Genomic DNA, 25710 nt, shown 5'->3' with positions numbered 1-25710 from the left:
ATGCCATATTTTGCCTATTAAACTATATTGTAACCCAAAAACAACAATTACATTTTGTATTCGTCACAGTGCGGCAGTTGCTCCGTTTAACGTATAAGAGTCAAATCAGCTGATTGGTCCAAACCATAAACAAACAAGCGGGAACTCCCCGCGTATAAGTGTCTAGCTACTCTTAAACCTTGTACGTTTAAATTCATGTTACATAATATGTAACATTGAATTTAAACGTACAAGGCATATTATGCCGTTATACTGTGCTAAAAAATCGTGTCTCTATGCAGAAATCTTTTTTTTATTAGCTCATATGATTAATTATATCGATAAGATGCGTTTACCATAAAACAGTCAAAATGGCCAAATTGTTAGTTTGGCCCATATACATAGGACCCATCGATATAGTACTATTTATTGTAGAGAAATAATTAAACCATAAATCATTTCCTACCATAGATACTGTAGTATGATCGATACTTCAAAAAGAGGTCATTTGACAAATATAGAATATAGCGTATAATAGGGAAAAAGTTATCATAAAAATGTATGTACTCATAGTTACATTATTGTTAAACTAAAACTAAATGTATATCTGCTATATTTTTTCCCAAAGTACTTATTATAGTTTTGCAATGTTTTTTAAGAAATACTCTTTCTTCGATGAAGGTGACAGCCCTACCGTCGCAAGTAGGGCAGGGGCTACAACAGAAATAATCGCGGCCACACGAGGAGCTGCGCAAGCAGCAATGTGAACACGCGCCATACGAATTAGTGAAGTGTGTCTGCGCGCACGACGACGCAGTGTGTGCGGCGGCGCAGCGAGTTGCTGCGCAGCCAGCAGCGTGTGCGGCGGCGCAGCGAGCGTGGCGGCGCGGGTGCGGCGGCGCAGTGTGTGTGCCGGCGCAGCGAGCGTGGCGGCACGGTGCGGCGGCGCAGTGTGTGTGGCGGCGCGGACGGGCGCGCACGGCCGCCGCGCTCCCATCGCTGCGACCCGCCGATATTCTTCTAATGATTCGTAGTCGCTATTCATATTTTTGCAGTGTCGATCGCTCGTTTTGCCGTTTCTAGTAGGTTTCCTTAAATTTCTGTTCCCCGCTCGCCCCTACGTGCTATTTGTGACGTGAGGTGTCGGTAGTCGGTACCGTCTTGAGTGATTGGCGTTAATGTAACTTAATCGAAATTAGGAAGTGAATTTTACGAGACAGGTGAGTGCGCGGGAATGATTCCCCTTGTCCGAGTGAAGAGTCGTATACCCCCAGGTGTGGGTGAACGATGCTGCATGAGATTGCATGAGTGAATATGAGGATTGAGATCTAATTTGTTTACCGTTAACAGTGCGGTACATTCGATTGCTTGCCGCGTATTTCATATCAGAATTATCCAAAATATAATATTATATGGAAAGTATATAGGTAACTATAGTTCAGCAAAGATTTTCTCATATATAACATTTAGGTAGTAGTCGGTTTGCATATTGACTACGAATGAATATGGAGACAACGAGTAACGACAGATAAACGTAAATAAAAACGTTGAATAGTAAATGACGTAGGTACTGCAGGGATAAAGAACAAATAATATACCTAATATTTTCCGTGAAAGAAATATCATATTGCACTTCATAAATCATTTTGATTTTCTACCGAAAGCAGTACGGTATGCTAGGGGCCAGGTATCTGCGGTAACCTGGTTAACGACGTCGTTGGCGCTTGAGGCCAACGAGCAGGTGTGGAATACTAGATGAGTACAATAACAGTAGAGCCATCGAACGTGGCGAAGTAATGTTAGGAGCGCAGCGGTCGCCCAGTAACGGTCAGTCGCGGCAGCCGGGGGGTGTAAACAAACTGCAACTCACTAAAAAAACATATATGCACTTACGTAAGCACAAAAAGTAGGTACCTACGTGTTTTAATGTGTATTAATACGAGAAAAAGAAATATTGTATTGTGTCATATTATATCGTGCCTATAAAATAAAATTGTAAAAATACTTTGTCGATAGTCTTTCCTGCAACATTTACGACATTCACATTGCATTTACATTTAAACAGCTGTTGATTTTAAATATCCTCCGCATCAAATATATGCTGCATTCTTAAGAGAGGTGGATTATTGAAGGGTCTTCATCTCCTAGAGTGTAATAAAAGTGTGATAATAGTGAAATACGCCTAGCCTTCCTAGGGATTAACGACTGGTGCCGCGACCTACCGGGCGAGTGGACAATACGACCGTGGAATATATTAACAAAAACGCGTGACGTAGCTAGGGCCTTACTCTTTTGAAACATCAGGTATCTATAAAACCCGTATTTACACATGTGCTTGACACATTACTGTGGAAAGCGTCATACAAAACTTACAATGTGATTCAGGTTGCAGAGGAGGCGCGCAGCATGAAGAAGTTCATGCGCACGCGCGGCGCGGCGCCCGACGCCCCGCGCGCCAACGGACACGCCAGTGAGTGCTCGTGCTCCTTCCGACATGCATAGTGCGCGCCAAGCTGCTAGGCCGCTCTGAACTTGTTGCGAGCAGGTGTAGTCACAATTGGCGACGCGAGTCATTTCTATATTCTGCGCGGACTAGCAGTTTAACGCGGACTATACACACAATGAAATTGTAAGGTAAGGAGGGATTTTTTATAGAATCGATTAAATTCTTAAGACGAACAATTGAATACAAAACCAAATGGGGTAAGTGGCCCATCAAACACACGTCATACATTTGCTAGATGCTCTGAAGATTAAAATTAATAATCTCGTATTAGTACATCTACTATTAGTACAACTACGATTAACCTGACATTGCCCTTTTAAAAATATCTTGGTAGCTTTCGAATAAACATAATATGACGTAAATATGTATTTAGTTTTATCGATTATATATTGAAGAAAAAATAAGTAGTACATAATTACATCACCTTCTAACTACCTTCCACTTGGATTAGCACCACAAATCTTCATTAGTGTCCACTATCCAGCTTCTAATATCGACGACCAGTAAAGATAGACAATTTGAAGTGTTGCGAATTAGTATATTTATTTTCTACGCGAGAGTATGTTCACTTTCAGGGAACCGACGGCTGCCAAGCGAGCCCATTGAGGGACATTAATATGGCGTTTCTCTTTCTCTTCATTTACTTAAATTTCGCTTTCAAGTTACATTCGCGAAGCTACGCCACTTAATTTGGCTCCACCTCTAATTACCTGTTCGCATTAGAGTTGTCATTGAATTAGAAAAATGTGCAGTGAAAGGCACTTCTACACGTCACTAGCTTCATACAAATGAGATCGCTGATCATACACCATCTCGTAGCCGAATGCCGATTCTACTATACAGAAACTAGTGCCAAACACTAGGATTCAATATGTTACAGGTTCGATATTTTCTGTTATTATTACATATTTAATAGACCTAGTATTTGTACTTTACCTAAGGGCTCGAACACAAAACTGCGATGCGACGCGATGCGAATTCGCAACGCAGAAAATTGCGATGCGAATTGCTGCGATGCGATATCGTGCGGCGTAGCGTCTCTCAGGGTGACCAACAACAACAACCACTGTGCGATGCGAATCAATTCGCAAGTTCTTGCGATGCGTCGAGGGAGCTCGCAGATTTTTGCGATGCGACGTCGCATCGCAGTTTTGTGTACGAACCCTAAATGAGTGAGAAAAGTGTGGTAAGGGACTACACTCTTCAAACTAGAAAACAGTTGCAAATATTGTTGTAATTAAGCAAAATAGGAGTTGTTGTAATGTCTACGGAGCAGAACCATTAACACATTAAAATAATATATCCTTATGTTCCAAGACTTTTTCAAGTGGTTTAATGCAACAGAGAGAGTTTTATCTAACGACGAACGAATAAAGTAAGAGTAATATAAGCAAACATGCAAACAAAATGCATTTTCTGTGACAATCATGAATCATGAGGTACCTACTATAAAGCCTATTGAATATTTACACTTGCACCATCATTATAGGTACCATTCTTCATATAATATTTAGAAATTCTCTTTGGTTTATTCTAAAAGTGAGCAACTATCTCAAATTAAAATGATTAAAATAATGACCATTGAAAAGTCTATTTGTTGTGGAGGCGTTCAGACTCAATAGATATTATATCGATGTCCGCGTATAACCAAGGAAAGAACGGCCGCGTTATGTATAACGAGAGCATTTCAGAAAGCGGTCACATTGGCCAGTAGCGGCAGTAGCGCCACAGTATAAGTATCTATACAGTATTCTATCTTCATACAAACGCACGGAACGCAAGTTATACCAACGCGGCTCGATTTCGGTATGCACTCGGTATGTGAACAGGCGCAAATGTGCCGCAGTGATGAGCGGTCGGTGTGACGGTTTTTAGGCAGTGCTTTTTTTATTTAAACACTTAAATAGCGTCTGTACAAGTTAATACCATCATCATTTGTTTATTTTTTAATAGACTATCTGACCCGGCAAACTTTGTACTGCATCAGAATTTATTTATGAAATATATTTCATATTTACTCACCTTTTAAACCTTACCTGGACTTCCACAAATGATTCTAAACTAAAATAAGCTAAATCAATCTAGCCGTTCTCGAGTTTTAGCGTATATATATATATGGTTTTTTAATTTTTTAACGAGCAATATACCTGGATTCATAAATAAATAAATGGATAGGACGAAGGAAATCAAATAGGAATGATAATTTAACAAAAGCTATTCTCGTTGAACATGACCAAATTATAACTACACTTTTCATACCTAATAATTTGCAACTTACCCATTTATTATAACTTATTATTTTCCACTAAAACAAAATGTCAATTAACCTCTTGTCCACTAAGGCGCGGCTATGTAAAGGCTAAAATATAATATTTACTATTAAAAAACTAGAAGAAAGTAAAGTCAGACGCGTTGCACCCGCGCGAGCCGGGACGCGCCGCGAGTTGCGACTCATTGCTAGACATAACTTGCATGTTCTGATTTGTGTCTATCATGTTTCGCCATGTACCTAATCTTGCGAATGGAACTTATTGTCAGTGACATCGAATAACTTAATAGTCTCATTCTTTCGACTTTAGACTTTATTTCGGTCTTCTCGTACAAAGTCATATAAGAACTTATACGCCTTTTATTATTTGCATGGTATGCCCTCACAGACAGTCGAAACTATCGAAAACTCTAAAATAATATTTCAGTATCGTGGGACTAGTCCACCTGTCTAGGTGGAAAAATTGGTGGAATATAGGTAGGCAATAGTCTAACATTCCGTGGCTATTGATAGAGCACAGCTCGCCCTAGTTGCATATCCTAATGACCCATTGCTACATAATGTTGCAAATAACATGTGTGTAGCATGCGGGCGTAGTACGTGTAACATTGGTATCTATTTCTAAGGCAAAAAAATAATCCTAAATATCGAGGCTTCTATTTTTTACACTTTCCCTCCTAAAGTATTTCTAGAAATTCATGCCCAAAAAGTTTTAGAAAAGGTGCAGAATCAAAGTTTCTTCAAAGCAAATGTTTGCAAAATACGATTTCTACGAGCATAAGGTACATTATTGTTGTTATGGTTCGATTCAACTACTTTCCCATAATAGACAGTGTACAAATGCGAGCGTGTCGGATGGGGGACATTCTCGCTGTCGAGATCGCCGAAACAATGCCGTGTCGCAACGGCGACGTGCGCGGCCGCTCGTGTACGTCTCTGCACACACCAAACTACGCTTGCAACCACCCAATTATAACTTGCCCCTCATTTCTTTAATGTTATAACTAATATATTTCATTAATGCTTGTGAATCTTTCACAAATTCTATATACCTACTCTATATTCTATAAAACTTATTATCCATATCAAATAATCGTACTTAATGCTTCACATTGTTAATAGATGTGATACCTATATTGTGATAACAAGCATATTAGACTATCAATAGGTTAATTAATTCAATTTCAACGTGTCGCACGTTCAAAGCCAGTGTAAGCGTGGCCGCATGGCTCTCTGCACATCTTTACATATTCCTCAGTGACTCCACGCAGGTCCGCTATTTTTTACGGTACGTGAAGTGCCGTTGGTTTTGTGTACCTACACTGAATTTTTTTTTACGGTAAACGGTCTGGTAAAATTTAAAATATAATTCCTGCTTACAATGCAAAAATAATAGGAAAGTGATTAATATTCCGATGTCAGTTACCACCGCCGAAAATGGTCATCGAAATGATTGTTTCGTTTTTGAAAGGTCTTACGCTGGATGACTACAAGGGCTCAAATTAAATATGTAGGCTGCTTCATTAATATAAAAATTAAAGACATTACTATCGGGCAAAACTTGAAACATACAAAATACACCAATTGGTGTTTGTTGACTCTTGTAACATGCGCAAATGTATAAATTATGCAACAAAATTAAATAAACAAGCTTCATGGAGTCACATATCAGTAAATGAGGAGAAATTATATTTTTAATATTTTCCGTGTTTGGTACGCCATGACTATGTAACTCTGATAAGAAAGAGACAACGTATTCCTTCCACAAGTAAAGTGACAGAGACGCAAAATTGCGAATATGAAAAGTTATGTCATATATCTAGGAGTTTAAGGAGATATTGGTATATATATAGGAGCGATCTTAAGAAGACACGTACTTATTTTTAATTAGGTACTGTGAATATGCCGACATTAAACCCTTGAGTATGGCCCGAATAATGTCAGGATTCATAAATTGTAGGTATAACTCAGGCGCGATCGTAGCATAACATTTTTTCCTGGGACCGCGCCTGTTATAGTCCGCGCCAAACTTATAGTCTGCTCTGAAGTTGCTGCGCGCTAGTATAGTCAGAGAGCCAATGCGGTCGAACACAACTACAAGTATATGACTCCATAGCAACAGTAAGGGCCCGCTAACACAGCTATGTACCCGTAGGCCATGTCCCGTGCTGTCTTCGTCCCGCTAATATCTACAATTTGCTTTTGCGACGCGACACGTTTCTATATTCCGAGCGGACTAGAAGTTTGGTGCAGACTCTATAACTTTAACTTTAACTCTATAACTGTAAGAAGAGGTCAGAGTAGTGTCTAACTCGCGTCCTTGTTGCAGACGGCGTGGCGGGCGAGCTGCGGTACGACGACCAGCACTCTACATTATCCAGGTCATTAATGTTCGTACAAGAACACCACTTAAATCATTAATGTCGTTATACTCTAAGGTTAATGTAGTTAATATCATTTTGCTAGATTTTTAACACAGTTTGGAACCCCTTGCATGCAGCCGGCACACATACGGCGTAGATCGATGTGACTGTCTTCATATTTAAAAGCTTTTATTAAGTTTCACCTGTCCCGGTGGTTGGAATCTAATCTTGCAAGCTAAATTTAACCCACGACCGATTGAGCTGAAATTTGATATGTATCTTATTTATTTTGTGTTACGTTTGTACGTTAACTTTTTGGCAGTGATAAAGTAAATGGCAACAAGTAATTAATAAATTTAATTTCAATTAACAAAAATTGTCCATTGAAAAAAATGTTGTAGGTATTAAGTAGTTCAATAGTTGTCTATATAACATAGTTTCTCGTGTATACTAAATTGCTTTTACTGAATTTCCAAAGAAAAGAGGTCACTTATTTATGTTTGCTTGGTGATTCGCTTACATAACGATGATTTCACGCAGGCGGCCGGCGACAGGAGGTCGGCGAGATACATTCAACGCGTCCTCCTGCTATACCACAGTATAAGGAATCTATACAGTATTGTAACTCGGCCATGTCCTTGAATTATATACCTGCAGGGGCGCTAGGCGAGAGTTCACGTTTGGGCTACGCGCCTACAGTATCATAATTATGTCTGACTTTCTTCTACATTATTTTATTGTAAATATTATATTTTAACTTTTGCATAGCCGCTCCTTAGTAGGCGAGAGGTTGACTGACATTTTGTTTTAGTGGAAAATAATAAGAAAATTAACGAACTATAATAAATATAAGTTGCAAATTACTAGGTATGAAAAGTGTATTTATAATTTGTTTATGTTGAATGAGAATAGCTTTTGCTAAGTTATCATTCGCATGTTGTTTTCTACGTATTTTGCTCGGTAAAAAATCGAAATATCAATCTTTTAAAAAAAGAAAGAAATCATGATGGTACCTACTAGTACCTACAGACGCTATATAATCGTTTAAATAAAAAAACACTAAGAATCGTCACACCGACCGCTCATCACTGCGGCACATTCGCGTCTGTTCGCATACCGAGCGCATACCGAAATCGAGCCGCGTAGGTATAACTCGCGTTTCGTGCCCTCGTATGAAGATAGAATACTGTATACTTATACTGTGGCAATACTTATCGAACAAACTGTCGTCGTTCCCCGGCAGGTGCTGCAGCGCGGCGGGCGCGGCGGGCGCGCGCTGGGAGGACGCGGGCTTCGCGCCGCGCGCCGCGCTCGGCCGCCGCGCGCGCGCCGTGCGCTGGCTGCGCCCGCACGTGAGTGCCCCTACCGTTCGTGTTGGGCTTGACTGACTTCGCTTCCGCTTGCCTGCGTACATATTTTCGTACGATATTGAAGGAACGGGCGACGGGGCGGTCCCCCCGATGGAAGGTGGCTCCTGCCGCCCGGGAAGGTCCGCGATCGACCCCAGTTTAGATTGTGAGCCCCCCGACCCGGGCTGACCCGCCCCGATGAGTATTCGAGCCGAGGTGCAGCGGCGCCGGTGCCCGCCGTACTTGGGCGAGGGGAGGTGTGGGGGGGGGGGGTGCCTCCGGACTCGACCCCACCCGAGTCCTACCGCAATCGAAACTTTGCGCGGTGTCCGACTTTTAAGGCGGAGGAAATGGATGCGCTAAAAATATGTAAGACGTGATGGAGTTCGTTGTAGACGGAGCGCGCGCGGCGCCGCGACGTGTGCCGCATACGTGTGCCCGATTAGTGTGACTAACGCGACCGTTGAAGTTCTATACTTATTCAATTTTTTCATATTTTATGTTAATATTGAATATAAGTACAACTTCTTAATACGTATGAACTCTTAAAGAACTTGTAGGTACGCATCATAGATAAGTATAGATGAGATATCCAACCGCCTTGTAATTGAAGGAAGCCATAAAATGACTTTAAACGGCTGACAGAATTGTCAGCCGTTTTATGGTTGTCATGGTGTAATTTACTCGGAACAATGGCGACATGCGCAGTTAATTAGTGCAAAACACGAAACCGAAGAAAATGTGAGAAGAAATATCGTTTCATTCGTAAATGATCTAAAAACTACATTTTTTAAATATTTTTCAAACACGAAAATAGATGACAGTGACAATTTCAATTGTCAAAACTGGTTACATTTTCTTGTTAGGAGTGAGTAATCTTTAGTAATCTATGGTACGCATATTGAATCAAAACACACGGTGACCCTATGATTACTGTTTACTTATCTTGGTACTCCTGTACATGAGTCAATTTTTGACGAAACTAAGACAAAAACCAGAACTTCTCAGTTGAAAAACCAAATTCCAAATTCGGCCGGTCACTGTTTATTTTATTTTCGTTGATGCCCTTCCGGTTGACCCCGGATGGCGGTGTAAGATGAATGTAAGTTCCTACGTTGAATGGAAAATAAGTAGGAAGGTGCACAATAGGCGCGGGCGGCCTTGCGGCGCGCGGCCGCGTTCCCACGCCGCGCGGGACCACGCGGAATCTCCCTATTTCTGATGTATTTACATGTGCCACGACTTAATTAGAAAATATCGTAATAACTTCTAATCGTAATGAATAACATAAACTGGTTGGACCGATATGAACATGTAAACGCTAGTTTTGAAGGTGGTAGAACCCTTTGTGGTTCGACTCCGGCGGCACCACCGCCACACCTATTTCTGCCTAATAACAGCAGTGTTAAGCGCTGCTGTGTTCCGTTTTGAAGGCTGTGGTAAGGGAGACAGACTTTTCCGAGGCGTTCCTGCTTAGTCCTCAGGGGTAGCGACGCATCTGTGGCCGACTTTAGGTAGGACAAAACCTCTCTCTATTCTCACTCCTCTGTTCATGCGGTTAGACTATGGACTTCAAACTTTAGACTTTAGACTATGGTTAGACTATGGAATTCGTTACCACCTAATATTCGTCTCTAAGAATATCTCTTTGTGTAATATTTAAAAAAAAAAAAAAATTGCTCCTTTTAAGCTACACTATCAGATAGTGTAATAATATAGAGGGTGTATTTTTTTTCAAAATGAACTCGTTCGATTCCCAGCTAGGGAAAACGTTATTTTAAAAAAGTAATGATGCAGTTTTAGTTTTTATCAAAATCGGCCTCGTAACTTCTTTCAGCATTTTTCGCTAATCCTTATAGTTTCGGATTTGGCCCTGAAGGCCCGTTTGAAAAATTCAACCTGTATATTATTAGTTTAATAGTTTATAGTTTTGTTTTTATGTACGCTAAATTTGTTTTCATATGAGCATTCCGATCTCAGGGCTGCTGGAAGAGATTTTATTTTGAAATAAGCAGTCCTTTGTACTCTATTTTCATAATGTTTGCTTTTAATAATTGTTTTTTCCGTGTATAAAATCTTATAAATAAACACATAGGAATATGTAATTCTGCTACTTCTATTATATATATAATAAAAGTTACATTAATTCGAAATAACCAATTGTTATAGATTTAAACGTGCGGTTTTAAAAAAAAGTTAAGGCCTATGAAGTTGCTATATACCTACTGCTAGGCCATAATGGTTGTTGGCGATCTCGTAGTCCGCATCCCTACATGCAAAACACATAGGAAGCATGCTAAACAAATGAAAATGAAGCAAATCTATTGGGATTTGAAACACATCCGTACCTACTTAGTCGCATTGACATGGTAGAAGGGCACCCTTCTCACCTTCCTACACTACTCAATACCATAGCTGGTACTGAATACCTGGCGTATACCGTATATACCTAACCGGTACTAAGCTATACCTACCGTATATACCTGGTATATACCTAAGCGGGAAAAAGGTATCCATCGATAGCTCTGTAGTGAAGGATCAGGCTCGTATGGTATTGAGAGGCGTGTTGTTGGGTTGAAGCTTTATTATAACTGACTTAATACTACTCTAAACCTATCTTATATTATAACGCCTTAGCACCACACTACACCTCCGGGGCTTATTTAAAAAAATAAAATTTAACTAGAAATTTCTATTTTTTTTTAAACTGTATATCCTTTTAATGAAGTATATTATTCGGTAGGTGCATTGTGTGCTAAGACCTCGTTGTCTATATAAAAGTGTTACATAATTAATTTATTATTTTCTTAAAAATACACAGAAGTAAAAGAAAAGATTAATTTCAAATTACATAAACAAAAAAATTCTTCAAATCTTAAAACTACATACTTATTTTTTTTGTATAATATAATAGAATTCTTATAAATTTTATATATTTACGTACGTACGCATGTCATATCCAGTTAATTTGTCTTCATTTCCGTGTCATGTACCTAAAAGTACATAAAAACATTTCTTTGAACAAACCATGTGGCCTATAGTTTATTCAAAACAAAATGTCAGTCCTAATCATGAATTGGTATAATCATTGTACACAATTATAGGTACTTTTTTTACTTATATATTTTCTTTACATCATTTATTGAGCTTACATTTATTTGTATCAGCCCTAACTTTTAACATATAATATTTTTATTTCAACCCTTTTTATTTCCATTTTTCATACATTTTACGTATATTATTATACATCATTTATATAACTTAGGGTTTTATATGCCATTTCTTTCACAAAGACGTCTCGCGTGCATCATGATCAAGATAACGGTCATTATTTCCTTCATTTCTTTTTATAATATTCAAATGTATATTCTTTCGATCCATTCCTTTCACGTATACGACTCGCGTAACTACATGATCAAGATAATGGTCTCATATTCTTTCCTTTAATACACAACAACATTTCATCTATATACCTTTCATAATAATTATCACTTCTTGTACACTGATGACTGCAGATCATACAGCATAATCAAGACATATTTTATTAAAATTCCGATAACAACTATAATACTCTCTATGTTCCTTCCTAATCGCAGCATATAAACAACATACAAAATATTTCGTCAGTACGTTAGATATCTTCTTAACTCTCGGGGGATCAATCCCGATCATTACTAAAAATACTAACTTACAGATGAAATCCATACAAAATTTCCATACAACATTTCTTTCCTTCCTAACATTTACATTGCTATCGTCTTTCAAACTAATCGTGTTCCATGTTTTAATAAAAAGAAGTTTCTCATACGAGTATTATCATTAAATAATCAATTCTCAGACCAGACATCATCATTCTTTCAATCATTTAAAAATTTTACATAAACCACAATAAAAATCAATCAATAATCAGCTTAGTTGACAATCTTGTACAATGTAATTAGAAGCGGTGTCGGTATTGCATCATCTATGCAATCCGAATCGAAGAACATTCCGTTCCCGTAAAGGATGTAACGCGAATCGCGACACGTTTTCGGTACTCAGCATAATTAAACAATGCAACTGAAACTACTGTTGCTACCTGGCTTTACTTTGACATTAATATTTAATTAAAATTATATTATGACTCCGATTTTAGTACTTACATGGATTTCTGTTAACCATTCGATAAATTCCATTAAAATTGTTATTAGAGGAATACAACATTATTATTATTTACTTGAGATACATTTTTAAATAGATATTTGTCTACTAGATGATTTATACTTTACAACATTAAAAAAAACAATATTGGCTACTGAAACTACATTAAATAACAAATTTGAAAAAAAAGTCATACAAACAGAATAAACCTATAAATTTTCTTATATCAAAATTTAAAACGAATCTTTATACGAACTACATACATTTCAAAGTAATAGTTACATACCAGATTATTTTTTGAATTACAACAAGGTGTCTGCTGACTGAGTTGGGATGTCCACGGGAGGGCGGGACGACTCGTCTTCTTCAATGATGGGCCATGATGATGACAGGTCATGGTCCGCTAACTCGTTGCCGATGTTATTTGCCGTGAATTGATGATGTCCTCTTGCACGATTGATTAGTTTCTTATTTGGTCATTAAGATGTTCTTATCGTCTTCATCTTCGTCTTCTTGTGTTGGTTACATTTTCTGTCTTCAAATCCACTTCTGTTTCACATTTTCTTTACGTCTATATTTTAATATTTTCTTCTTCTCTTCGATTTGGTAGTTATTTGTATTTAGTTCCTGTCTTATCCATTTTTTTTTTCAAATCCTGTATCTTCTTATAAATTTCTTATATATTAATTACTCTATATATCTTCTTATTTTTTCTATCTAATCTTCCTAGTACTTTTTCTTATTTCTTCTCCAATCTTCATTTTCAATTCTTCTTTCTGTTATTTATTTTCAATTTCGAACGCCTCCCGGTGCGCGTGCAACGTGGCAGCGCCACACGCGCACCGGCATGGCACGGTCGCCATGTAGTGAAGGATCAGGCTCGTACGGTATTGAGAGGCGTGTTGTTGGGTTGAAGCTTTATTATAACTGACTTAATACTACTCTAAACCTATCTTATATTATAACGCCTTAGCACCACACTACAGCTCAATAAATTTGCGCACAACATTCAGGCTGCGATCATGAAATAAAAAAAATGTGTGCGACAATCAAATCGAAATGACTTTGCTCGCGTGCACGTAAACGTAGATCCGCGTCTTTACGAGTCATTATGGAGCATAATCGTACGGCGCGTGCGACCGCTCCGAGCCCAGCCCACGTTATAGGTATAGCTTAAACCTAATATGATCTATTATCTATTGCTTATACGACCACCAAGTGCAAGACTAATATCACAGTATAAGGATATACAGTAATTTAACTCGGCCCTGTCCTTGAATTAGATACCTACGGTTGCGCTGGGCACGGTAACGCGTTAGGGCTGCCTGCCTACAGTTTTTTAATTACATCTGCATACTTGACTTTCTTTTTAATTTTTTGATTGTAAATGTTGTATTTTTTTATTTATACAAATGAATGCTATAGTTAATTATATAGAAAGTGTTGAATGAAAATGCATGTTCGGAGTTTCCAGGCAGTTTAAAAAATGTTATATCTGGATGTGTTATTGACGAATTGAAGCAACCAAAAACAACACAATATAATCTATAACTTTTCTTCGCTATATTATTCTTAAAACAACAAAATATCTTACAAAACCGTCACATCACCCGCTCGTCACCGTGGCACATTCACGAATGTTCGTGTACCGAGTTAGTACCGGCCCGAGGCGAGTAGGCGTGGCTTGCGTTTCGTGCGTTTGTATGAAGATAAAATACTGTATATCCTTATACTGTGCTAATATTGTTAAAATTATTTGCAATTAAGATGTCGGGAAAACATAATGAACAGTAATTGGTGGCGAGCGGGCGCGCTGGCCCGGCCACCCGGCCATGACATGCACCGCTGCGAATAGCTGTGCCATATCATTAATTCCATCGTTACTTCTATGACATAAGAAATGAATATCAGTAATTCACATTATTTCCTCTGAAGCCACTGACCGAAGTTTCGACCGTACGTGCTTTATTCGCGGCGGCGCGTGTTCGTGCGGCAGCTTGAAACGTTTATCGTAATTCAGCGGTTACGTAATAAAATTACAATTGAATAGTGTGGATAATGTGCGCGAGCGACGACCGCACTACCGTGAGCACTTGATTGCTGCGATCATTAACACAAAAACTTTTAAACCTCGTCAGTCGCAAGATCAAGATCACCTATTTTTAAAAGCTGTTCACAGTTACACGTTAATATTAATTATTATATACGATATAATAAGTAATAGTAGTTATACAGGTATATACTATACTACAGCTAATAACATTTAGAATGTGGCGTGAAATTTACATAAAGAAGACTTCAACGCGATCGCATTACTAAAAATATAGCGCAGTCAAATAGTACCTTTTTATACAATAGGGTATTTGACAGGTTTAGGGAAAGTGTTTTATTATTTACATACGTGTATCAGAAACCCCTTTCATTGATCTTTTTTTTTTCAAAATAGCAACCTATTTCTGTCTCATAACAGCAATGTTAACCGCTGCTGTGTTCTGATTTGAAGAGTGTGGTAAGGGTGACATACTTTCCCGAGGCTTTTCTTAGTCCTCTGGGGCAGCGGTGCATCTGTGGCCGATCTCAGGTAGAAATATCTAACCCTATCTGGGGTTGATTACGGATGTCCATGAGCAGCAGTAGCCACTTACCATCAGGTGGACTGTATGTTCGTATGCTACTCTTTTATTAAAAAAAAAACCTCTATGATCAAAGCAAATAATTTTGAAGTTCCTTACATTACTCTTTTATATTGTGGTAATCAGCTACATATACAGGGTGAATTTTTCAAACGGGCCTTCAGGGCCAAATCCGAAACTATAAGGATTAGCTAAAAATGCTGAAAGGAGTTACGAGACCGATTTTGATAAAAACTAAAACCGCATCATTACTTTTTTAAAATAACTTTTTCCCTAACCGGGAATCGAACGAGTTCATTTTGAAAAAAAATACACCTCTATATTATTCCACTATCTGATAGTGTTTCTTACAAGGATGAAATTCTGGGAAGCAATGATAAATGACAAACTAAAGGAAAAGCCTCAATTTTAAGAAAATACATATTTTTTCATATTAATTTGGCAGTTAAGTTCCCGCCATTCATTCATTTAAACATTTCGCGTATTAACATTTTTTTGGCTTAATGTTTCAAATAATTCGAAAGCGGACGTTTTGTTCACTAAGAATTTATATTTTTATGTTCGACTTAATTAAGGTTATTTTTAGGACCATTATAATAGATTTAACTTGCTATGGGCAAAATTTCGTTTAATACAGATGAAATAAAGTTGATAATTTCCGAGAATGACTTTTTCGAGTCAAGTCCGTGTGATTACTAAACAAAGAGATATAGAAAATCATATTTAACGTTGAAACGAAGTTGTAAATAACAAACAATAAGAATTTACTATTTAATCAGTTATTAAAGTTAAGTTTATTAAAAAAATAAATCCTTAAAACGGCGGTAACTTATTTGCCAACCTATTACTTTCTCATACTACGCCGTATTTCATGGTCATAACATCGAAGAATTAGTTGATTAACCAACTAATTCTTCAATGTTATGACTTATGTATAGTTCTAAAGAATTATAAATAAGTCATTTGTTATGTATAATCCTTAAGGATTAGTATGCCAATGTATGAAAAAATATGTATTTTCTTCAAAATGTTACTTTTCCTTTAATTTGTCACATAACATTACTTTCCAGAATTTGATCCTTATAAGCGGCACTATCAGATAGTGGAATAATATAGAGGGTGTATTTTTTTTCAAAATGAATTCGTTCGATTCCCGGCTAAGGAAAAAGATATTTTAAAAAACTAATGATGCAGTTTTAGTTTTTATCAAGATCGGCCTCGTAACTCCTTTCAGCATTTTTCGCTAATCCTTATAGTTTCGGATTTGGCCCTGAAGGCCCGTTTGAAAAATTCACCCTGTATATTAAGTACCTAAGTATTGAAAAAATTCGTAGTTAATTATGCAATGGAAAGTATAGATTATTAATCTTCTATTACATAATTGTTGCGGAAATTAGTTTATAATGTTTAGTTTTAATAATTGTTATTAAAAGTAATTAAAAGAACATTAGTGGTACTGTGCGCGTTTTCGAGTGCCTACCGTTGTCGACCATGTGTCAATGTTGCCAGACGCACCGCGACGCCATTTATGTATGTTTGAACAGAAAACATTCGTTTGCTCACGACAAGCTTGTCCTGCAAATTGCTCGTAACTTTCGACTATAGTCTGCGACGTGGTGAGTCCCTGAGAAAACTGTTTCCCACTATTAACATATTGACGGTACATAGTCAATACATCTATGAAAATATTATGTATATAAGAAAACATACTGATATGTTTGAAAAAAATAGTAACCACCATAACTTTAATACTAGAAATAGAAATAAATTAGCGATTCCTAAACATAGATTATGCAAGGTGGCTAGATCTTTCATAGGTAACTGTATTCGCTACTACAATAAAATACCTGACCACATTTTGAATCTCACAGAAAAAAAGTTCAAACATGTCGTTAAACAAACGCTATGTAAAAAAGCGTACTATAAACTAAGTGATTATTTGACTGACAAAACGGTGTGGTCTGAAGTAGTTCCAGCTCCACATGTACCATTAGGTTAAGTTTAACATTGTAAAATCCATTTTTTAAAAGATGTGTGTTATGGAGTTTCTTTCGCCGCTTCTTCTCCATAACGAAATACCTTGTGAAGTGGTGGTAGTTTGACATTCAAAAAGTGCTCTGTAAAGAACCTATTTTGAATAAAAATTTTTGATTTGATTTGATTTGACTCAAATATTTGAATAAACGGAGAGTGCATCCTATCGCTGCGCCATGACCCACTGGCAGCCGGCAGTTATAGTATAGTCCCCGCCAAACTGCTAGTCCGCTCTGAAGTTGTTGCGAGCTAGGGTTTCTGGTCGGGGATTCCCGGGATAAACACGATGAGTCGGGACGGAAAAAATGGGCCGGGATCCCAGGAACTCGGGAAATTTCAAAAAATCTTAAAAAAATCGTAAATTACTCATAGATTTTAACATTTATAATGATTTTAACATGCAATACTCAATGAGAACATATCTACAATGTTAAAGTAGACCTTATCGCGTAAGAATATGTCATTTAAGCACAAATTAATACCGACATTTCAACTATTTTGTAATTATCTCTATTTTCTCGAGTTCCCGGGAAAATGTGGTCGGGAAATCCCGTGTGTCGGGAAGAAAAATATGCCGGAAATCAGAAACCCTATTGCGAGCAGGTGTAGTCATACAATTTACTATGGCGATGCGATTCGTATCTGTATTCAGAGCGGACTAGCAGTTTTACGCGAACTATACATAGTACAGTACATAGTACGAGTACAGTTACTCTATACTGTAAATAAATGGTATAAATGTTAAAATCTATGAGTAATTTACGATTTTCTTTAAGATAGCAGCAGTGATAGCAGCAGCAGTGATAGCCTAGTGGTTAAGAAACGCGGCCTCTCGATCGAGGGGTCCGAGGTTCAAATCCCAGGCACGCACCTCTGATTTTCAAATTTATGTGCGTATTAGAAATTAATTATCACTTGCTTAAACGGTGAAGGAAAACATCGTGAGGAAACCTGCATACCTGAGAGATTTATAAAAAATCTTAAAGGTATGTGAAGTCTACCAATACGCACTTGGCCAGCGCGGTGGACTATGGCCTAATCCTTCTCATTCTGAGAGGAGACCCGTGCCCAGCAGTGGGACAGTAATGGGTTGATGATGATGATGATGATACCTAGTTACACTCCCCCTTGCTTTTTGAAGTTAAAAGCGGCTTAGATATTTAATTTCTATCGTTTCTCGTTGCCAAGTTGTTGATTAAGTTTAACCTTTCTAACATTAATTTGGGCCTGAGTAACAATTGAAGTAAAAAAACAAGTAAAAATTTGAATACTGTTTAATTTCAAAATTAAAAATCAATTGAAAATTCGACAATCTTATAGATTATTTCCGTACAAGGCGTTAACGCGTGGAAAATGCACACTTGCTTATTTAATAATTTACGGCTGGTTTCCATTTATTATGCCTTATTTTGGTTATACAGGGTGTCGCAAAATTAATCACCTTATTTTGTTTTTGAATAACTTTTGAATAAAAGAAAAAGATTTTGAGTAATAGAAATCTTTACCAGGGCCTGTAACTTAATTTTGCCAATTAGAAAATATGATATCTGTCTAGTGTCTTCCGTTGATACAAATTTGCGCCCGTTTTATCATCTTTTCTACGACTTTCCTTAAGATCTCCGCCGACTTTAAGTGGTTGTAATGACTCAGCAACGGCAAGAAGCCTTAGACAATCGCAGTTCTTAAGGAGAATGTTCGTCTGGAATGCAAGCGTTATCGGCGGAAATCTTACGGAAAGTCGTCGAAAATCATTTACATCCGAGTCAAATCGGATAAACGGGAGGTGTCCGTCGCAGGAACTGTGCGCGCGGCCGCGGTTCATGGGCGACGCGGAGCTGGAGGGCGAGGCGGAGGGCGGCGCGGGCGAGGCGGACGCGGGCGAGGCGCACGAGGCGGGCGAGGCGCTCGGCGCGGCGGCGGGCGAGGCGGCGGCGCGCTGGCGCTGCGCGGGCGCGGGCGGCGCGGCGCTGCGCGGGCTGCGCGCGGCCGCGGCGGCGCTGGCCGGCACGCCGCGCCTGCTGGCGCGCGCCGTGCCGCCGCACAGCTTCCGCCGCCACTACACCGGCGCCTTTCGGTAACCGCCCGCTCGATACTCATTTTACATGTCGCTTGGATGCGCAGTGGACGAATTCTGTCGCAGAAACACGTCGCTGGTCATCCGTCGAATTGAATTTCTAGGGATCTCCGTGTCATGCACGGAGGAGGGCGAATGGTACGTTTACTTATTATAGGCCCATGCTGCCAAAAGTTGACCGCTATATTTACTCTGTACCAGATTTTAACAATTGAATTAAATAAAGACTTTTTAAAGTTAACGATCAATTTTGAACGATCTATCTTATATAATTGTACATATACATTTTAATAATATGACGGTATAGACAAACAAAATACTTCAAATAAACCATCACCGTCACCCGTATAATTTTGAGCGAATGTACAGTAGATCGTCCGCCAGGTTCCGGTTCTGGGTGTTCGGCACGTGGCGCGAGGTGTGCGTGGACGACCGCCTGCCCGTGCGCGGCGCGCACCTGCTGGGCTCGCGTGGCGCGCTGCCCGACGACTTCACGCTGCCGCTGCTCGAGAAGGCCTACGCCAAGTATACCATAATCATTGACACGCCTTAATTATAAGCATACGACCAAGTTATAAAACTGAAACGAGTTTGCGTTACAAGTTTTGAGACGGGTAACCGACGTGCCCATCGCGACTTCCAGGTTGTACGGGTCGTACGCGGCGGCGCAGGCGAGCGAGCGCGCGGGCGGCGGCCTGGCGCGCGCGCTGCAGGAGCTCACCGGCGGCGTGCTGCAGAGCTTCGCGCCGCCGCAGCAGCCGCGCGCGCTGCTCTACCAGGTGCTCGCCGCCGCCGTGCCGCGCTCCACGCTGCTCGTCGCCACCGCCGCGCCCGTGAGTGACGGCCCCGCGCCCGCCCCGCCTAGCTGTCCAAGGTGACGGTGACGATGTCGCGCTCGTTTCGCAGGAGAAGGAGAACGGGACGCGGCGTCTCCGCAACGGGCTGCTGGCGGGCCAGGCGTACTGCGTGACGGGGCTGGCGCGCGTGCGCGGCGCGGCGGGCGACGCGGCCGAGGCGGAGGGCGGCGGCGCGCTCGTGCGGCTGCTGGCGCCGGGCGGGCGCGGGCTGTGGGCGGGCGCCTGGGCGCGCGGCGGGCCCGAGTGGCGCGCGCTGGCGCCCGCCGACCGCGACCTGCTCGCGCGCCGCGCGCCGCTCCCGGGACACTTCTGGTAGGAGCCCGCCCCTTCCCCCTCCGCCCCCGCCGGCGCCCGACGATGACGATCCGCCCTCGGTCGACAGGATGTCGTTCGCGGACTTCGCGCGGGCGTTCGGGCGGCTCGAGCTGGTGCACGTCGGGCCGGACGACTGGCTGGGCGAGCCGGCGCTGCACGGGCGGCGGCCGTGGCGCGCGGTGCTGGCGCGGCGGCGCTGGCGGGCCGGCTACAACGCGGGCGGGCCGCCGGGCGCGCGCGCGGCGCACTGCAACCCGCAGTTCCAGCTGAGCGTGCCGCGCGGCGCGGCGGGCCGCTGCCACGTGGTGGTGTCGGTGACGCAGCAGTACGCGCCGGGCGGCGCGGCGTCGCGCCTGCTCGCCATCGGGTTCGCCGTGTACGAGCTGCCGGCCGACGCGGCGCCGCGCCGGGCCGCGCTGGCGCCGCCTGCGGAGCGCCTGGTGAGTGCCGCTGCGGGGCGGGGCGGGGCGGGGCGACCCGGACGCAGGCTAAGCTTCTGGCTGTTGCAGCGCGCGCTGGACGTGACGCACGAGAGCCGCGCGCGCGAGGTGGCCACGTTCTTCACGCTGCCGCCGGGGCAGTACCTGCTGGTGCCGCACACGCGCGCGCGCGCCGAGGCCGCGTTCCTGCTGCGCGTGCTCACCGACGACCACACCGACGTCTGGTAACGTCCCGTTTCGTTCACGTCGCACGTCTTTGTGACATTTGAATTAATAGAATTGGAATGGATGCAGAAATTAACCATTGCTTTCCAAGTTCGTACTAAACGTTTTACCTTTTTATGTAGACGTACTATAGTAAGCCTAATTGAATAATAATTTAAGTTTAATGAAATAATCTCGAAAGTGACAGCATTAGTCTTAAAATTTACTCTAAAGGGTTCTTCGATTAAAACCTTTTTGGGAAAGATTCATCTGCCACAAAGAGCCGCAGGATGGGTGAATAAATCATATTTTATTATTTATTTATTACTGTGATTGTATGAAATTGAAAAATTTAATCGATTTCAGCAAATAACAAGTATTGTTCTGCGACAGGGAGGTGAATGATGATAACGTGATCATTAGGGATTTCGCGTCGGTGTACGCAGAAATGGGAGGTAATGTACCGGTAAGTTTTTTTTAAATATTTATTACATATATAGTTTTATTATTATGTAGATTTTATTTTATAATTTTAGTATATTTTTAGTTTAGTTTTTATTTTTGTAGAGTAGAGTTTTGAAGGTGGTAGAACCCTTTGTGGTCCGACTCCAGCGGCACCACCGCCACACCTATTTCTACCTAATAACAGCAGTGTTAGGCGCTGCTGTGTTCCGGTTTGAAGGGTGTGGTAAGGGAGACAGACGTTTCGAAGCGTTCCAGTGTAGTCTTCAGGGGTAGCGGCGCATCTGTGGTCGACCTCAGGGAGGAATATTTCTATCTAGGGTTGATTACAGATGTACTGCATCAGGTGGACTGCATGCTCGCCTGCTACTCCTATATTTAAAAAAGATAGTTAATTATTTTTCATGTAATAGTATCGAATAATATGTATGTAACATGTAGAAGTAATATTTGTATCGATATTTCTGTAATTAGTCGTATATTGATACTTAATTGTTCGTGATATATGTTAATAAAGTACGTCTTTTTTTCAGCCGGACATCCAGGCGAATATTGCGAAGGTGCTGGGTCAGTGGCCGCCGGATGAGGTGAGACTTACTCGTAGATTGCGAGACGATTAGCGGGCGTCGTTTACGTCGCGTTCTGCGGTCGGTTTCAAGGTATTCAATGTAAGGGGAGCATGGCGACGTGTTACGGCCGAGGAGATCGTGGTCCGTCTCGCACGCTCAAAGTATGAGCGTCCGGAGGCCGGACCATACTCTTATTTAAAGGGATTCGCGCCTTTACACGATCGACCACCTGAAGGGCGCCAGCTCTCGCGGGAACTCTCTGGACTGGCGACTTCCGACCATCAGGAGGCCGACCGTTCGCTCGATAATGACGCATAAGTACCGAATCACCCACTTAACAGTAGGATGATATATATTTTTATATTTTTTCTTTATTTTGTTTTTAATAACATTATATTATTACGAATAAATATCAAGAATCTGGGGGGTATTTATTAACCGAGAATCTGTTCGGGCAAAGAGATCCCCTCGAGACGCGAAAATCTATGCTCACCGCCCTCATGTTAACATCGTCTTAGCATCCGGGAGTACCGGAGGGTATGACGTTCTACTTCGAGTTCAAAAAAGGCGACGAGCGGCCCGAACGTTACGTTCGGTGAAATGAAAATTTAAACAGAATAGATCCGGAGTTACCGTACTCATTCTCTCGTTTCTCGAAAAAAATCGACGTAAACTCGATGCAAGGATACAATCGCATAACTCAATAACTCGCGAGGAAACGATTCCCCGCCGCCACGCGACCGACGGATCGTTAAAGCTCGGGGCGGTCGCAGGCGGAGGGCGCGGAGGCGGAGCTGGAGGCGGCGCAGCTGCGCGCGGCCGTGCGGCGCGCGGGCGGCGGGCGCGCGCTGGCCGCGGCGCTGCTCGCCCTGCGCGACCCCGCGGCCCGCGCCCGCCTGCCCGCGCGCGACCTGCCCGCGCTGCTGGCGCTGCTGGGCGGCTGGCGGCGCGCCTGGCCGCGCGGCGCCTGCGCGCTGCCCGCCGAGCGCCTGCGCGCGCTGCTGTGGGCGGCCGGCGCGCGCGCCTCCAACAAGGTGCTGGAGGCGCTGGTGCTGCGCCACGCGCCCGCCGCCACGCTGCGCCGCGCCGCCTTCCTGCTGGCGCTGGCGCGGCTGCACCTCGCGCACGGTACGCCCGCTCCGTTCACTTTTTTTTTATAATATAGGGGTGGCGACCGAGCGTGCGGTCCCCCCGATGGGGAGTGGCTCCCGCCGCCCGTGGTCATCCGTGATCGACCCCGGATGGAATCGAATATTCCCACCCGAGGTCGGCCCCGGCTGCGCCGCTCCCCCCCGGGAGCTGAGCTAAAATGCCTCGGAAAAGTATGTCACCCTTCCCGCACCCTTCGAAACGGTACACGGCAGCGTCCGACGCTGCTGTTCTTACGCAGAAATAGGTGTGGCGATGATGCCGCCGGAGTCGAATCGCCGAAGGATTCTACCACCTTCGAAACTCTCCGGCGCGGTGCCGAGCGCTCCCTGTCGGGGGATCGCGCCCGTCGATGTCTCCGAGGACCCGAATCTGGGTGTAAAATATTGTCCTTATTGATTCCAGAGCGATTCCGCGCCCTCGACGCGAAGGTGAAGTCGAACCCTATCTCCTTGGAAGAGGTGAGCGCTCGAGCCGCCGATACCACCCCGAGGTCTAGGCTCTGACCTCCTAAGAAATCTTAACAGAAGTCTTCTTCAAGGATACTTTTTATTTATTTATTTATTTTTTATTTATTTATCATTGGGTTACACCAACAAAGTGAACACTTATACATTGTCTAGACATGTCACATTGAACTTAAATCTAAGTGTCACCTCAATTACAGGTGTAAACTACATTCTGATAACTACGTACTAAACATTAAATAAAATGATTGACAATTAAAAAAACAATATAAAATACGATAGGAACAATAATAATAAAATTAGGAATTAAAACAATAACATTAATTAACTCTAAGATTTAAAATTCAAATTTCATGTCCAAATTACTCAAATTATTATAATAGTATAGTACTAATAAGAATAAAATATTATGTGTAAAAGTTAAGTTGTTTCAATTATAAAAATATATCTGTATTAAAATTTAAATAATAATTTAAGATAATACCTAAATACTTTGTATTGTAACCACTATATATTTTAACAGATTCGCATATTCCATCAAAAACGCATTAAATACACGATCACAAATAAACTGACACACCTTTTTTATTCCTGAATTTATTTTCATGAACAAGTATAATAATCTAAATAAATTTGTTATATCATAGTATAAAACCATTAATATTATTCGATCGAGTTACAGATGATCCTAATGACCATTTACACATGACGTCCGCCGTCCCCCCGCTCCGGACGGCCAGCGGGCAGCGGGCAGCGGGCAGCGGGCAGCGGGCGGCGGGCGGCGGGCGGCGAGCGGCGGGTGGCTAGTGAACAGCGGACGGCCAGCGGGCAGCGGGCAGCGGGCGGCGAGTGACTACCGGGCAGTGGGCAGCTAGCGTGCAGCGGACAAGCCACACGTGATACTAAGAAACATGAATATAAGATTATAAAACTTTAATCGTAAATAGACAATTACTTGTCGCCACTCCGACGCAAGGATTTAGTCGCAGTTTTCGCTGGACGCGTTGGCTTATTGTAAATACCAGTTATTTATTTTTAATTGCTGCAATATTTATTTTAATGATAACTTGATGACCAAAGACATTCCGTCTCATTAGGGTACAAATAATTGTAAATCCACATTAATTACATTTCGTTACGTTATAATTGTCAAATTTTATAATAAAATAATACTTATTATTTATCCTAAATTAATTTATCGAGAATTATATCATATTTAAACAAATTACATTAACAATATACCATATACGATAAATAATACTAAACTAAGATGCCTATAGATTTATGTAGGGCTGGACGCTAAAAGTGTATTGATCCTATGGCATATATAAAATACCAAATAACTTATCAAATTAAGCAAATATATGTATATAAAATATAGATAGGGTAGAAGATTTAAATATAATCCATGAGCTAAATAAGCAAATAGCCTCTTGATGTGTGATCCTACGTTATCAGCACTTCTTATTGTTGTAAACACTACATAAATATGTCAATTTTTTATTTAAAGCGTAATGTCCGATTCGTACATATATGTAATTATGTTCAATTGCAAAGTCAAATAAAAAATTAAGTAAATATCAATATCTCAATGTTGAATTGTCTCAATGTTATCTATTTCTTAAGCAAAATAAAGTTAAAGTTTTACATGTCTTATTTATTGTAAAACATACAATCTATTTATCCTCTATCTATTTACTATAAAACAGAGCGAGTGGGTACCGTTAGTGACCGTTAGTTACCGAGTAGTGAAAAAACATGGAGGTCTCTGAGTTTCCATAGACAATAGCAAACAAATGGAGACTCTCCATAGACAAATAAATACAAATGAATCTTATGATTAAACTAGATAATATAATTAATAATACAACTATAGTCTAACATTAAATTATTAGTTATA

General features: G+C 41.3%; 1 protein-coding gene across 1 annotated transcript; it reads left to right on the top strand.

Moving 5' to 3' along the window:
- Positions 1 to 246: 246 nt before the first annotated feature.
- Positions 247 to 25457, top strand: LOC140754067 (calpain-B). The gene is made up of 15 exons (XM_073088979.1): positions 247 to 1199; positions 2365 to 2449; positions 7084 to 7135; positions 8361 to 8469; positions 19070 to 19347; positions 19732 to 19872; positions 19991 to 20180; positions 20254 to 20516; positions 20587 to 20959; positions 21029 to 21183; positions 21557 to 21629; positions 22159 to 22212; positions 22968 to 23322; positions 23749 to 23804; positions 24493 to 25457. Exons 2-15 carry the CDS (start codon positions 2386 to 2388, stop codon positions 24517 to 24519), a joined length of 2190 nt encoding a protein of 729 aa, XP_072945080.1. The 5' UTR covers positions 247 to 1199; positions 2365 to 2385; the 3' UTR covers positions 24520 to 25457.
- Positions 25458 to 25710: the final 253 nt, after the last annotated feature.

The sequence above is a fragment of the Epargyreus clarus genome, unplaced genomic scaffold, assembly GCF_041222505.1.
Source record: "Epargyreus clarus isolate Ecla_fem2 unplaced genomic scaffold, WU_Ecla_fem_2.2 ptg000027l, whole genome shotgun sequence".
Lineage (NCBI taxonomy): Eukaryota > Metazoa > Arthropoda > Insecta > Lepidoptera > Hesperiidae > Epargyreus > Epargyreus clarus.
The sequence above is the reverse complement of the archived record's forward strand: the minus strand, read 5'-3'. Positions and strand labels throughout refer to the sequence as shown.